The sequence below is a fragment of the Lepidochelys olivacea genome, assembly GCF_965140295.1.
Source record: "Lepidochelys olivacea isolate rLepOli2 genome assembly, chromosome: 6".
In the NCBI taxonomy this organism is placed as follows: domain Eukaryota; kingdom Metazoa; phylum Chordata; order Testudines; family Cheloniidae; genus Lepidochelys; species Lepidochelys olivacea.
In genome coordinates, this window is record NC_140416.1 from 92,140,137 (window position 1) to 92,156,990 (window position 16,854).

The 16,854-nt window shown below is 44.0% G+C and overlaps 1 protein-coding gene across 1 annotated transcript; it reads left to right on the forward strand.

The window, feature by feature from the left end:
- Positions 1–913: 913 nt before the first annotated feature.
- On the forward strand, positions 914–13,114 carry LOC311521487 (cyclic GMP-AMP synthase-like; the record flags this gene model as incomplete). Its single annotated transcript, XM_084629816.1, has 6 exons — positions 914–1,088; positions 6,163–6,443; positions 7,989–8,220; positions 10,598–10,852; positions 11,835–11,934; positions 12,769–13,114. 6 exons carry the CDS (start codon positions 914–916, stop codon positions 13,112–13,114), a joined length of 1,389 nt encoding a protein of 462 aa, XP_084485942.1.
- Between the last annotated feature and the right edge of the window lie 3,740 nt (positions 13,115–16,854).

Consider the following 16,854-nt stretch of genomic DNA (forward strand, 5'->3'; position numbering starts at 1 on the left):
ATGAGGGAGATGATGATCATAATAAACATCTTAACACTTAATAGTGCTTTACATTGCCAAAGTGTTGCATACATAATGCATTAACCAATTAATCCTCAACACCCTAAGAGACATTTTCATCCCCATTTTCTACATACAGGAGACCGAGCCTAGCTCAACTGATATGATATCACAGCAGCCTCCTGCTTCTTCTTCCAACAACCCTGTGCCAAGTAAATATCTCTGGGCACTTTCGTTTCTTACTCAAGCCTCATGAAAGATCCGGGAAATGGCATTAGCTTGTGGGTGTGGCCTGGAGAGATGGAGTGAGAAGGGAGGGAGGTGGAAAGATACTGTGTCTGTATGCTGTAAACTGTAGACATAATATCACTTCAAGGAAGGAAAAAAGCAGATACCTGAGACTGTAAGACTGTTCAGTTCCAGACACAGTTATTCTCCAAAAGCACTGACCAAAAGGTAAGGATGAGGCATGCAGGGTGAGTAGTGTGAATGGCTATAAATGGTTCATCACAAACATTTTATTCATTGCTGCTCTCACCCTCAAGGGAACATGGAGGGGATAGGGAGACAAGAGAAAGATACCTCCTAAAGGGAACATATAAGGTGTGTGTGGGTGTGTGTGTGTGTGGGGGAAATTGTGGGGAAAGCAAGAAACACCATGCTGCGTCTGGAATGAGCTGAGATTTGCTTTTTAAAAGGAGTAATAATCATGGAATGTATTTTTTCCAAGGAAAAACCTGCAATCAGAATTAATGCTGGAGAAGTAATTTGAAAACTTTTGGGGACCACACATAAAATGTCTAAATCAATTCCTTCTGCAAGAACCAAGCAGGGAAAAGTTCCTCAGAGGAAAGTTGGGGACAGTAGAGGCAGAAACTCAAAGCCTGATGAGGGGACAGAAAACCCAGGAGTTATGGGTGCTCAGTCTGTGTCACTAGCAGCAGAATTTGCAGTCACCACATCTGGAAGAAAGTTGAGGGCACCAGAGGCTCCAAGTACTCAAGACTCAGAGTGCTCACAGCAGCCCTCAAAGACATGTCTACAGCTGAGGAGGGCTGGTTCTGCAAAACTAATAGACGAATCTGGAGGTTAGTGCATCTCATTTAATCTGGGTGCTTGTTGTTAAAGCTCATTTAGAAATGCTGCAGGCTTCATATTGCTGCCTTAAAGAAAGGAAACAAACAAAGCCTATCTATCTATGTCATGATGATCTTATCGCCCCTACCTGGAGCTTTAAGTAATAGTGCCACTAAATAGTTCAGTTTTTTGTGTCCTCTCTCTCAGGCTGTCCTAAGATCAGGATATTGGGAGAGAGTGTGGTGGATGGGTGGGCACAGCCGGATGAGGTGAGACAGCCGCAGCAGTTGGGGATCAGTGATGTGGCTTTATCTGTTCTTCCCTCTGTATGTTCTGTACTATACAGAGACAATAATTCAAGGCCATATTATTACTACAAAGATTTGGACTTTCTAGCTGTTGTTACTATGGGTTCCTGCAAACTCTTACCCATGCAAGTACAGCAGGTCCTCACTATAATGCCCTGCAAAATAGGCTTGGGACCCTATCAAATTCACGGGCCATTTTGGTCAATTTCACAGTCACAGGATTTTTAAAATAGTAAGTTTCATGATTTCAGCTATTTAAATCTGAAATTTCATGGTGTTGCAATTGCAGGGGCCCTGACCCAAAAAGGAGTTGTGTGGGGGGGATCACAGGTTATTGTAGGGGGGGTTGTAGTACTGGTACCCTTACTTAGGGTTGCCAACTTTCTACTCACACAAAACCAAACACCCTTGCCACACCCCTCCTTTGAGGCCACGCCCTCCTCTGAGGCCCTGCCCCTTTTCTGAGGCCCTGCCCCTGCTCACTCCATCCCCACTCCCTCTGTCACTCTCTCTCCCCGCCCTCATTCACTCACTCATTTTCACTGGGCTGGTGCAGGGGCTTGGGGTGCGGGAGGCGGTGAGGGGTCTGGCTGGGGATGTGAGCTCTGGGGTGGTGCTGGGAATGAGGGGTTTGGGGTGCACAAGGGTGTTCCGTGCAGGGACCGAGGAGTTCGGAGGACAGGAAGAGGATCAGGGTTGGGGCAGGGGTTTGGGGTGCTTACCTCAGAGCCAGCGCTTGGGGCAGGGGCAGTGTGTGGAGCCCCCTTGCCCCCTACATGTAGGAGCCAGAGGGAGGTCATGCTGCTGCTTCCAGGAGCCACACAGAGCCACAGCTGGCAGGGAGCCTGCCTTATCCCACTGCGCCACCAACCGGATTTTTAATGGCCTGGTCAGTGGTGCTGACTGGAGCTGCCAGGTTCCCCTTTTGACCAGGCATAAACCGGACACCTGGCAACCCTACCCGTACTTCTGCGCTGCTGCTGGTGGCAGCACTGCTGTCAGAACTGGGTAGCTGGAGAGTGGCAGCTGCTGGCCTGGAGCCCAGTTCTGAAGGCAGAGCCACTGCCAGCAGCAGCATGGAAATAAGGATGGCATGGTATGGTATTGCCACCCTTACTTATAGGCTGCTGCCTGCAGAGCTGGGCGCTTGCCAACAGATGCTGCTCTCTGGCCGCTGAGCTCTGAAAGCAGTGCAGAAGTAAAGGTGGCAACATGGCAACCCCCCTAAAATAACCTTGTGACCCCCCTCCCCCCTCAACTCCCTTTTGGGCAGGACCCCCAATTTGAGAAACGCTGGTCTCTCCCATGAAATCTGTACAGTACAGGGTAAAAGCACACAAAAGACCAGATGTCTTGGGGGAAGACCAGGTCCATGACGCATTTTTCATAGCCATGAATTTGGTAGGGCCCTAGCTATAGTGAATGTTGTCCCTGGATCACACCTCCAGCCCTGCCTGCTGCGGTGGGGAGACGAGATCTCCTCCAGCCCTGCAGCTGCAACAAGGGACTAAGAGCTCCTCCAGCCTTGGGTCCATGTCTGGGTTAGAGTGCTCCTCCAGCCTTGGGCTTACAGCAGCAGGAGCTCTGCCTCCCTGCCATGGCCCTGGGGCTCAGGAGCTCTGTAACTGCCCGAGGGGTTCATTATAGAGAGGGTGTACTGTAGTCCTATTGACATTAGGAGGTCTACTCATGTGAGTAAGGGACTGTGGGGTCAGACCTCAGACACTTCCCTGAACATACAGATAGGAACCAGACAATGGTAGATATTTTGCACATATCTCTTAATAATTGAGACAACCTGAAAAGTGTTTGAGCTCAGATACCACATGCTGGGTCCCTGAAATCCATCCTATTTTAATCTCCACTTCAAATAAACCCAACAAATTTAAGTCTTTTTATCGAGACATTTTTTAAAAAATTATTATTGGACTGGTTTTGGTCCTGCATTTTTAACTATAGTGGGTCAAAAATATTTTTGTTTGTTTGTCTCCATGGAAAATGTTGATGAAAATGAAAAAAAAAACCCATCATCAGAATTTTTTATGGAACATTTTTCCACAAACCAAACCACAACAAAGCAACAAGTGAAAATGTTTCCATTTGGGGTTTTTCACCCTAAATATGACATTTCTGTTGAAAATTTCATTGTATTAGAAAACTCAATTTCCGTTGAAAAACAGCTTCAATGGCCATTTTTCAACCAGCCCCATGTATAGCCCTTTCCCAACTTTGGTGCCTCCTCTCCCCACTAGTTACAGTTAAACTTCTGGAGGCTTGTTATGGTTTGGTTTTTTTAATGTATTTTAAATGGTTTTTATGTTGAAGTAATGAAGACACGCCCGGAGCTCACATTTGCAGGCTCTCTGCACTTGCAGCAGTAGCATCTGAGTTTTGCACCTGCTTCGCCATGAAGTTCCAAGTGTCCATAGAGATAAACATGAAAACCCAGCTGACCACAGATCCGTCCCACTACTTACATGCCTCACATGGCATTAGCCAGGCTTCATTCATTAATGTTTGTAGAAAAGCCAAGTTTATTAATGATTAATTACTATTGTCATTATACTGAGGTAATAGATCTGCTTTTAGCTAGATACTGTGTAAAGGATCACAGGGAATTCTGGGATGCATCTGCAATGACTTGTAACTCTCTCTATGTAAAGACAAAAGAATCAATAAATGAGTTTGTTACTAGCAATAAAGCTAAGACCTTGGGCATTCTTTAGGAGCTACATCTGAGGTACCTGAAACAATGCCAGCCAAAAGCCGGAGAAAGCAAAGTAACTGGGCTCCTGAATGTGAGAAGGAAAGAAAGATTCCTCAGAGAATAGCCAGAGGAGAGAGAGGCAAAGGAGCACAGGATGAGGAGGGGATAGAAGGCTCAGAATCGGTGGCTATTCTGTCTCCATTAGCCCCAGAGCAGCTCTCTGTGCACTGCCCACACCCCAAGCAGACTGGATCTGCCCAAAGAAGGAGAGAATCTGCAGGTTGGTGCAGGCAATTGCTGATTGGATGAGTAATCTAGGAGAGTGTCACAGTCACACTTCCTATTGTTTCACCTAAGGAGGTGAAGCAAAACCTTGCTGTATGTGCTGTGATTATGTTATCCCTTCCTGTTGTTATTACTATTATTGGGAGTGCCCAGTCAAGCCATGATCCTATTGTGTTAGATGCCATACAGGCAAGTAATCTGGAGATAGCTCTTGTCCCAGAGAGCTCACTGTATAGGTCTATGACAAGATGCAGCAGATGGATGAGTCAAACAAAGAGGATGAAAAAGTAGGAGTAAAATGAGCCCCCTTTGTTTTGCCACTGGGAAGCAGGGGGGAGGGGGGATCAAAAAAATAAAAAACCCGAACACCATAAAGGCTACATTTTTCATAGAAAAAAATCATAAGGGGGGGGAACTGTTATGAAAATTTCCAATTTTGAAAAAAGGCTTTTTCAACAACCACCAACAAAGCAACTACCAACAGACCACAGCAAATCACACACATCCAGCAACCACAACCCACAACCACAACACATTTTTCTTCAAAATATTTCAATCAGATCTATTTCCTCCGACATAAAATGTGTTTGTTTTCATTGCTCCTTTGCCTTTTAAGTTTGCTACATTACCTGTCAAACCTTTTCATTAACCTAGGTTGCAAGGGCCGGGGCAGTCTACCTGTTACGTGTCCATACAGCACCTTGCATGATGTCTCCCTACCTTAGATATTTATATGCCCCCTCCCATTACTGTAGTATCTGAGCATCTCACAGTCTTTAATGCATTTATTTTCACAACACCCCTGTGAGTTAAGGGAGTGCTATTATCCCCATTAGAATAACAACAGGAGGAGATCATTCCTGGAGCTTTAGCTAGTGGGTTGCCAACAGATGGTGCAAGTTACTCTCCTGTCTCCCTCACTTGGGCTTCCCTCTTGGGTTCAGGATATTGGGGTATCAAGAAGACACGGCTTTGGTGGGTGAGATGGCTGTTACAGTAACCCTGGCCATCCTAAATGGGCATCATGTTTTCTTTCCACTGGTGGATTATGTGCAATGGAGAAATAATAAAGACCTTTCTGTTGGCTCAGGCATCTGGCTATTTTTATTGTTGCTGCACTTGTTCTAGGAAAGAATCAGACACAACACTGGAGATGAAGGTGGATGTTGGACACTGGAGAATGTTTTCGTAATATCATTTATCTGGACTAAGTAACGGAGGTGCAGCGCCTCCTGACAGGGAATACCATTCAGACCAGCCTTGTTTCAGGCTGAGGTAGAGGCATCTATCATGTAAATTAATTCTGAACCATGTCAGCAGGGTGCATATACTGAAGGGATAATGTGTGGATGATATATTTCATTACTCTAGTCCTTATTTATCTACTTCAACATTTTTTTTAAAACAAGGAGTTCTAGTGGTAATTGACAAATGTCTGTATAATAGAAGGACATGATTATCCAAGGGGCTCAGGAGGCACTTGAATCCATTGGATAATCAGGAGCTATTGGGTTAGCTAGGGACCAGGGGTCAGCACTAGAAACTTGCTTGGAACTCTGATCTCTTTTACAGTGCAGTGAAGACAACACTAAACCTAGGAGATCTGGGACTCAATCCTGCAAGGTGCTGGGACTTTTCCTAGGTGCTGAGTCCCCTCTACCCGCATTCAAGGCAGTGGGAGCTGAGGGTTCTCAGCACCTCAGAGAGGGTACATTTTGGAAAAGCCAGAACATATCTTGTCTCTTGGCCTTTGGTTTCTGTCCTCTCTTAAATGTTCCCTTATAGGACACCTTGGACAACTCTATTCCAGGTCCACCTCTGTTGACCTGTGTGAGAGCTCAGAGATAGCAGCAGCTGTTCTCACCACGCCAAGCCAAGATGTCGCTCTCCGCATTAAAGAGAGGGTAAAAGCCCTCCCTCTGAAACACGAGGAGAGAACCAAGGCTGCTGGAATAATTAATGGGTTCATTGACCCATTCATTAGCTACCTGAAGGAGTATCCAGAGAGGCCCTACTTTAAGGAGGTGACCAAGTTGACCACGGGCAGCTACTATGAGTTTGTGAAAGTGAGTAACTCTCTGCTAACTGTCCTAATAGCATCATGAATTGGGATCACAGTGCTGTCATTTTATCCAGCAGGACTAACACAAAGGAGAGACAGGTCTAGCATTCAGTATGGGAAGGAGATCCCCAGATTCACTGCTTTTCAGCTGATATGGCCAGATCCTGCCTTCAGCTATGCCCATCTATCTAAGGTTTTCCTATAGTGCCTAACATTGCGGATTTTTTTATATAGCAACTTTTACCACAGAATGTTTTATATATTGTCTGTCACTGTGGTGATTTTAAGGGATTGCAAGGGTATAACTGTATTTGCCCATAGTTATAGCTTTCTATCCAGATTCCTAAGAGCCAGAATCTGATACTCTTACTCACTTTGAGTAGCACTTTAATCCTCAAGTAGTCTCTTTGACTCAGTGATTAGTCAATAGGACCACTATTAGAGTAAATTAAGATACTTATCATGGTGGGTTAGAGTATCAGAATCTGGTTCTAAGTAGTGAATTCAGTTCACTGTCCAGATGCTTTATAGTGCTTGTGCTGTGTTGGGGTCAGTTTATATTCATATTTCATTCATATTCATAAGTCTGAGGATCTAGCTCTCTCTATACAGAGCTATACCTACAGACAAAGTAGAATCACTTTATCTACTGCTGAAGAGCAGCCTTCTACGAGGCATAGGTGGCAGCTGTTTAACTGCCCCCACCTATATTACACAGAAATAGTGTAGAAGTGAAGGGAAGCTTATATCCATAAATACAGGGAGACTTTAGAGCTACAGGTGTAATTAGCAAGATTGGGATTAGGCCAGGATATCATATCTAATATCCTAACTCTTGCAAAAAGTGACATGGAACCTTTAATGACCACATTTGTTCAGGGCTGAAATGGCACGTCTAGCAGCATGGTGACCCACATGCCACATTAAAGCAATGGTTTAGTGCTAACTTGGAGGACAATCGCATATTGAATCACCAGTATCAGCTCCTGCATTCAGGTGACCAAGGAGTGACTTAAAGCTGCCCTAGCTGGGCAGCTGAGGATTCTCCCAGCATGAGAGACTCTTTGGCTGATACAGAGCCAGTGTAGCCATCTCTATGCCACCCACCCCACCCTATAAAGGGGCACCTCAGAAATATGCTGGGGTAGCAGGGGTGCATGGGGGTGTGGCCAGAGTTCATGGTGCTTTGGCAGTCTCCACTGGCATAACAGCTCCTATGGAGCTGTTGCAAATCAGCCTAACGTTGAGCTGCTAACTTCTGCAGGGGGCTGAACTGGCCCCTGGCAGCCCCCAGGGTCGGTACAGCAGAAAAGTGCCACACCTCAGGCCATTATTCCTTATGGATAAGTTGACCAGCACTATCTACAGCCATCAGAATCCTTCCCTGATACGTTCTCTGGAAAAGCTCAGGAAGCTAATGTGAAATAGTGGGGACAGCCCAATCTGCCACAACAGCAAATGAGCGGCCAGGATTCTGTCCTCCCTATATGCCTGCTGCTTGCACAGTTATTCAGTTGCACAGCCTCTAATGATGAAACCTTTCCTATAGATTGATCACCCAGATGAGTTTGACCTGATGCTGGCTCTGCCAGTTCCAAGATATGTTAAGTACACGGAGGTGGATGACTGCAATGGGCTCTACTACAAAGTTACTTTACCGAGGAAGCCCCGGAGCTTTCCCACACCTTTCCTGCTGGAGGATAGGAGTACCGTGTCACCTGTGAAAGTCCTAAAGGAATTCAGGAAACATGTCAGTCAGTTCATCACATCATCCTACAAAGGTAAGCAAGTGCCTCTGACTGCAGATATTCCTGATCAGCCTTTTCAGCATGTGGGTTGTGAGCAACTTTGCCTGCCATTAATATTATTAAATAGATAAAATTGTGAATGAATATAGTGGGTATGAAAGTACGGGATGGAAAAGCGCTGCCTTGAACCATGCACTGGGTAAACTTCACTGGCAAAGCCACCTATCCCACTATCCTATGTCTAGTCAAGCAAATGTGATATTGTTTTTGATGAGATTACCAGTTTGGTAACTGTATTGACATAATATGCTTAGACTTCTTAAAGAATTTGACTTAGTACTTCTGGACATTCTGATTAAAATTCAGCACTATACAAAATTAATATAGCACATAATAAATCAATTAAAAACTGGCTAACTGATGGATTTCAAAAAGTTATCCTAAATGGGGAATCATCATCCAAAAAGTCGTTTCTAGTGGGGTTCCACGGGGACTTGTCATTGGCCCAATATTATTTATTAATTATTTGGAAGAAAATATAAAATCATTCCTTGTAAAATTTCCAGATGACACAAACATTGGTGGAGCAGTAAACCATGCTAAGGCCAGATCAGTTATACACAGCAATCTCGATCACTTTGTAAGGTGCCCAAGGTGTCACTTGACCAACGTGCATTTTAATACAGCTAAATGCAAGGTCATATACGTGATGGGTTGGATCACAGAAACCCCCTTTGGGACTGCCACCTGATGTGCTGAGACTACCTCTGAGCCTCTTTTCCCTGCCAGCTTGGGACTTGAGTGCCCTGCCTGGTTGTGCCAGACACGCTAGCCTGCTACAAACACAGACCCAGGTGTGAACCACATCCCACAAGCTGTAGGCTTAACTGAAAACAGCTTAAGAAGTGTTCCTGTCTCCAACACTCAGGTACCCAGCTCCCAGTGGGGTCCAAACCCCAAATAAATCCATTTTACTCATAAATTGTTCATCTTCTATAACACTGACAGAGATATCCACAGCTGTTTGCCTCCTCCAGTCCCCAGGTATTAATACATACTCTGGGTTAATTAATAACTAAAAAGTGATGTTATTAAATACAAAAATTAGGATTTAAGTGGTTCCAAGTAATAACAGACAGAACAAAGTGAATTACCAAGCAAAATAAATTAAAACACGCAAGTCTAAGCCTAATATAGTAAGAACTAAATGCAGGTAAATATCACCCTCAGAGATATTCCAATAAGCCTCTTTTACAGACTAGACCTCCTTCTAATCTGAGTCCAGCAATCACTCACACCCCAGTAGTTACTGTCCTTTGTTCCAGTTTCTTTCAGGCATCTCCTTGGGGTGGAGAGGCTATCTTTTGTACCAGCTGAAGACAAAATGGAAGGGTCTCCCAGGACATTATATAGTTTCTCTCTTGTGAGTGGAAACCCCTCCCTCCCCCTGTGTAGAATCCCAGCTACAAGATGGAGTCTTGGAGTCACATGGGCAAGTCACATGTCCATGCATGACTTTGTTCTTTACAGGGACGTTCCCAGGAAAGCTCAGATGTGGAATGGCGTCTAGCAAGGTCCATTGTTCGCCAAGTACTTCCATTTACTTGAATAATCCCTTCACACTATGTTGATCAAATCTGCCTTAGGTGCTTCCTACAGCAAACACTTTAAATACAAGCACAGAGCCAGCACTCATAACTTCAGATATAAAAATGATACATGCATATGAATAGGATGCATACATGCAGTAGAACATAGCCTTTGCAAAGATATGTTACATGGCATATTTAGCATAAAACATATTCCAGGTATGTCTTATTTACATTCATAAGCATATGTCTATAAAGCGTTATGGGGTGCAATGTCACAATATAGACCTTGGAACAAAGAATGTAGGTTACACATATAGGATGGGGTACTCTACCCTGGCAAGCTGTGACCTGGAAAATGATTTAGGAATCCTGGTAGATAACCAGTTAAACAAGAACTCCCAGTGTGATGCTGTGGCTAAAAGGACTAAGGTGATTCTTGGATGTATAAACAGGGGAATATTGCATAGGAATAGGGAAGTAAATTCTATCTTTCTATATAGCGATGTGCTCTAACAGAGTCTTGGATGAGAGCATTAAATACGTTAATTAGTTGGGAGTTGAACGTAGATCTCTGGAGGTGATTAGAGAACTAAAGCACTGCACTGTATGGGCCTATTCAAGTGACACTATGAATATTACAGATCTCCATCATCCTGAGGAAATCTGTGGCTTTCATAGTCTAGAAATCCCTTGGTGGGTTTGTATAGACGTGGTTGCTGGATATTGAATTGGAGATGCTAAAATCAATCAGTTCTGCTTGATATCCTCTGGTTTTGAGCTCCACAGTCTAATTCTGTGTTTGCCTATTGGCTCCCCAGTGCCTTTCCCAGGGTGGAAAATGAAGCTAAGCAGGAAGAAACAGAACAGCCCAGCAGCTACTGTCGTGCTGCTGGATGACAAAGGTGGCGAAGTCATGTCTGTAGATCTCGTTCCTGCTTTGGAAATCTCAACCCCCTGGCCTGATTCATGTGGGGTAGGGAAGGATGTTGAAAAATGGCTGGGGAAGAAAACCAAGCAAAGGAATAAGTCATTTTATTTTGTTGCCAAGCAGCCACGTGGGCACGATGACAAAGGTAATTTAATACCTTTCCTAACAAACTCTATCCACCTCAGCAGACTTCTCTGTTATGGTGCTGATATTAAGATAGAGTTTGCAACTTTTCTACTTATGGGAGGGATACAATAAACTAAAGAATCAAAATCTGCCCTGGAGCTGGGAGACCTGCCTAGTCCTGCTGTCCACCATAAGGTCTGGAGCCCACTCAGTCTGTGATATTTCCTAGATCTTATTGCAAATCTAAGAAAAATGCCCTCTCTGAGTTATATCAATTTTGAAATTAGAGAGGTTCAGAGAAGAGCTAGGAAAATGATTAAAGTATTAGAAAACATGTCTTATAGCTACAGAATCAAGGAGCTCAATCTATTCAGCTTAACAAAGAGAAGGCTAAGGGGTGATTCGATTAGAGTCTATAAGTACCTACATGGGGAACAAATATTTAATTATGGACTTGCGTCAGTCTAGCAGAGAAAGGTGTAACATGATCCAACGGCTGGCAGGTGAAGCTAGACAAATTCAGACAGGAAATAAAGCATACATGTTTAACAGTGATGGTAATTAATCATTGGAACAATGTACCAAGGGTTGTAGTGGATTCTCCATCAATGATCATTTTTAAGATCAAGATTGGATGTTTTCTCTAAAAAAACTGCTCTAGGAATTGTTTTAGTAAAGTTCTATGGCTTGTGTTACACAGGAGGTTAGACTGGATGATCACAATGGTCCCTTCCGGCCTTGGAATCTGTGAATTTGTAAAAGGACATACAGCCAAACCGTCAACACCTTTCTCCTCTCTTCACCCAGTATTTCATACACTAATTTCCTTATTTGTTTTTTAAGAAAATAGCAACGATAACTTTAAATTATCCTTAAATACCTTTTCAATATTTAAGTAGCTTTAATTTGAGGACCTAGATTTAGGACAATGCCATTGATGTCTATTCACACCTGGACAGCCTGGCAGTGTGATGGCTATGTAATGTTGTTCTACATTGCAGAGGTCTGGAAAATTTCTTTTTCTCATATTGAAAAGGAGATTTTGAATAACCATGGCAACACTAAAACCTGCTGTGAATCTTATCGTACCAAGTGCTGCAGGTATGTAAGCCTGGGGATCAAGGGCTAGGCCAGCTGGATGAAGAACACCTGCTCCCTTGCATTAGTACAGGTGGAATCAAAATCCATACTAGAATAGGGCAAATAATTCATAACAAACAATTGATTCTACGCATTTTACCTCTTTTTCTGTTCATGAACTGTTCATGGAAAGAGTATTATTTTCTCTGATTTACTTGTTATTTAAAATGATTCCCCGAAAAAACATTATTCTGTAGCTGGTTACTGAATTGTTTGCTTTGAGTATTCAGTATTCAAAATGACTTTTTTTTTTTTTTTGGTTGGACATACAGGTGGCATAGTGTGATTTACATTCCCAAACTGAGTAAATGTTACCCTTAAATTGAGGGTTCCACTGCAGACTCTCCCAAATACAACCTAGAACTCACAAGGCCTGATCATACTCTCATTAAAATCAATGGAAAGACTCTCATTGACTTTAATGAGAGATGAGCTGGGCCCTGAGTCAGAAAGGATATTACACATACTTTTACATCTTCTCTTCCCAGCAAACCTATTTCAGTCTCGCCCTCTAGAATGAATCAGGAGTCATGTACTGGATGCAAGTTCTGCTCTCACTTACACCACTGTGAATCTGTGTAGCACTGAGGTCAGTGTAACTGAGATCAGAATTTGGCCCAGTCTGTTTGAACTGTAGCACAACAGAAATGTCAGCAATTAGTAACTTTTTAAATGTCCAGCTATATTCTGTTAAGCACTAGGTCCCCTGCAAAGTGCTATAATGTGGTTAATCAGGAATAATGATAAGTAGTCATGATTATAAATACATTTAACTTCTCCCTCTGCTATACATAGGAAAACCTGTATCCGGCTGCTGAAGAGCCTTTTTGGGGCCCTGAAGAAAGATTATCCCAGGCAACTAAGTCACCTGTGCTCTTACTATGCAAAGATGTCCTTTCTCCACACTCTGACGCAGTGGAAAGAGGACTCAGACTGGAAACCTTCTGACATCACCTGCTGTTTTCTCAGAGTGCTGGATGACTTCGTTCAGCACGTGGAAAACACCAGCCTGCCCCATTTTTTTATTCCAAACTGCAACCTGTTCTATAGCTTCCCTCCAAAGGATTTGAAATTCCTGCTCGAGCGCTTACGAGAGCAGAAAGGGAATGGGTTGCAAGCATTTGCAGCCCATGAGAAATAGTTTCTTCCCAGCCATGACTTTGAGTGAACATGATCTATTGCTATGATTGTTATGGAACCAGCTAGCATTTCTTTCTCTGTGTTTTGATGATTCAGATGCCAGACTCTGGAGCTCTTCGGCAACAATTTCCAAAAGAAGCCACTGATTCTCAGTTTCAGAGTGTCCAGTTTACGATAATTTGGGGGCCTGGTTTTCATAGGTGCTGAGCACTGGCAGCTCCCCATTAACTTCTGTTGCAGTTGTGGGTGTGCAGCATCTCTGAAAATGAGATCCAGAGAATCCCAAGTTGGGTGCTCAAATATAAGGCACCAAAACCTAAAGGCCACTTTTGGAAAATGCGCCTTAATCCCTCTGTGCCACATTTGCCCATTTGTGAAATTGAATAGCAATATCTATTTACCTCATAGGACGCTGAGTAGGCTGAGTGAGTAGACAATATGTGTACAGCAATTTGAAAGTCTAAAATGCTTACAGATAAGTGCTAAGTCTAAATTCACCTATCTGGAATTGCAAGGATAGGAGACTATTTCAGGTAATTAATCATGAGGCAGAGAATTGTCACAACTCTCCCACCTGGTTGCTGATAAGACAATAAATAGTTTTTAAACTGTTCTGTAATAAGAGGCTGATGTTTTATGTGTTTTACCTTCTTGAGGTGATTTGGGCTGCTATTGACATGCACAGAGTCGGTGTCAGAGTCAGTGTCAAGACGAATCATGCCAGTTTTCTTGTGTTTTTTTCTCTCTTTTTGTATCACAGCGAGAGGTTTACACCTGGGCATCTCAGGGCAGGATTCCTCTTGCTGCTCATCCTGCCCCCCTGACATTTGTGCCCAGGCTCTCTTATACCCCGAACCTCTGCTTGACCAGTGTGGCTTTGAGGCTGAGCTACCCATGTGAAATCTTGGCAGTTTACAGGCATTCTTTTTTGAGTAATCATCTCTGACCTGACCACATTCCAGTCAGGCTCCCTAAATTCCCTCCGTAATTAGAACGGAATAGGCTAGGACTTGCCACATAACCCCTTTCTGGGTATATTCTGTGAAGCACCTCCTGAGAGTTGTGACACTGCGGGTGCTGTTCAGAAGAAAAGGCAGAGTTGGTTTGAAGCCAGTCTGGCACAGCTGGATTCTGCCTGTCCTGAGGTCTGGTGCGGCAACTGATGTAAGCTAGAGTGGTTCTGGGGGATGTTTTAACTTAGATCAGCCTCCCTATGGCTGACCTGAGTGCTACTTCCACTCCCCTTTCACTGCTCCCAGGATAGGGAATGGGTTGCAAGGAGCGGATAGTAAAGGGCCCAAAACAGCTGGGACAGCCCTAACATATTCTGGGGTCTATGCCAGCTTCTGGAGCAGCAATTGGGCAACAGAACACTGGATGTACCCGCTGAATTCTCATTGCATCTTCACTCTAACTTTAAATATACTCTCCCTTCCAGTCCAGCCTTTGCCGCTGTTGGAATCTGAATGTTTAAAGTCTCCTAGATTACTCATTAACTCTGTGCTTTGGCTTTACTACTCTATAAAAACTGTCTCTCCGAGGAACTTGGCTTGAAACAGCCTTTCAGTCAGGAGCTCGGCTGATATAGGCTGCAGCAATAAATGTTGCCATTCAAAGTCTCACCTTGGAATACAGAGGGCATGAACGGGCTTGATGAGAAGAGATCTCTTCTGACTCCGTTCTGGAGAAAAGAAAGCAGCCAATGCACTGCTCTCAGAAATGTACTTACTGGAATCGAAGGCAACCAAATTATGGAGACACTGGGTGGGGCTAGCTTTATTTTAATCCTACAGGTAGAGGGAAAGAGCTGGTGCTATCCAATCCTGTCGGCTGCTGAGCACCTTCTATGAGGTATCATCCGTGCTACCACCAGACAGGAATGGGTCCTTAAAGGACACGGTTTTGTGGCTGAGTAGAGGCATAGGCTGAGGCACAGTCTAAGCAGCTGTTCCTCTGTCTTTGAAGGATCTGTCCATCTAGTTCCTCCTCCAAAAGAACACTCTTTCTCTCAGTCATTTGAGGACTTTGGGTTTCAGATTTGCTCTGTCTGAGACCTTGGAACATGCACGTAGACAGAAGCTCAGCCAACAAATTTGTCATGCGGCATAGCGGCATAGGACTTAACGTAAGAAGGATGAAGAACAACTCCCCTTCCTTTGCTAAAAGCAAAAGGAGAACTCCCCCTCCCCTCCTGACCTGGATGTGCTCTGCCCCTCCTCAGCTGATGTGATTAGAGCTCTTCCTCCCATTTCAATCTTCATTGACATAACTAAAAGATACATGCAGTGGCTTTCTGAATCCAACTGTACCGCGCATAGCCTTCTCTCTTAACAGACTCCTGGTTTATTGTCTGACTGCAACAGCAGCATCTCCTTTAAAGCAGCATGGCAGCCACTGCAAAGAGTTCTGAGCTGTGTACGGGAACTAAAGCCATCTCCTTCAGACACCTGTTTTGGAGGTTGAAATAGCACAAACAGAAGGCTGAGTGGGTTGCTGAGCTGAGAAGGTTAATGGGACTCAGGCAAGCAGGAGAGCTCCAAAGAAACCAATACTGACTCATGGATTTTGGCATATGTGTCTAATTTAGGAGGACAAATTGACAAGTCCTTCTTGGCCCCTTGCTGGTGGAGAGCCATGTGAAATATTCTGTGTTGCTGTTGAATGTGCAGCACCTTCAGATAGTGAGCACACCGGATTGTGAGGATTCCCTTTTGCTTCCATGTTTCCAATGTGGCCTAACTGGTGAAAAGGGTCGGCCAGAAACCAGGACCTCTGGAGTCTAGTCCCCTTTCTGTCTTCTATTTGCTATGTAACGTTGGACAAGTCTCCTAACCTTTCTGTGCCTCCATCTAACCATAACATGGGGCTAATATAACCTGCCTAACAGGAATGCAGTGAATCTTCATTTGTTAGTCTGTGCAAAGAGCTTTGAGAGTCTCAGATAACAGGCACTACCGGAATGCTCTGTATTATCATGCATCGAAAGCTTTTCATGCTGGTGAAATTGGGACATGGGCAGTTGCTTAAGGAATGTTTGCTTATGGAAACCTCCCTCTGCCAAAATTCTGTCTGTTTGACATGACAGAAAATCTTTCGCTTCTGTCAAATCCATGGGAAATGAGATTATTTTTTGCTGTTGATGAGAATTTTTCTTGTAACCAGACAGAGTTCTGTGGATTTTAGAGGGTGTGTGAATCCTTACACTCATATAACTCACTGCCTGTTAGTACTTACACAGCTCTCTAAAGCTTCTGAGAGACAACGGCCTGGCAAACTTCACACATCTTTCTTTTGCATAATTCCTGCATAAGGTACAGCTCAGCTGAAGATTTTATATGCCACCAGAGGGCGCTGTAGCTATGTAGTCTAGCCATTCGCTCACCCAGGACAGGGTGAGTGATACAGCATGTTTCTTTTATCAGAATTACTTACTTCACTGCTGGCAGCAGCAAGGCAGTTTTTAACGTAAAGCCTGTGCAGGGTGGTGCGGCGCATTTTAACACAGTGGGGGGTTTGGTTTGGCTCTGTGAATTTGCATTGGCAGTGGCTGAATCACCACCCTTCTCAGAGCCAGGCAACGAGGAACTCTGTCAAACTGTAACAGGCCATTTATTTAGCACTTTTCAGGCAGCTTAAAGCGCTTTATGTTAGACATGGAACACAGATCTAATAGGCTGGATTGCAAGCAGGGAAAATATCGCTACTGGCATTCTGTCTACCCTCTCCACAGCCATTCTGCTC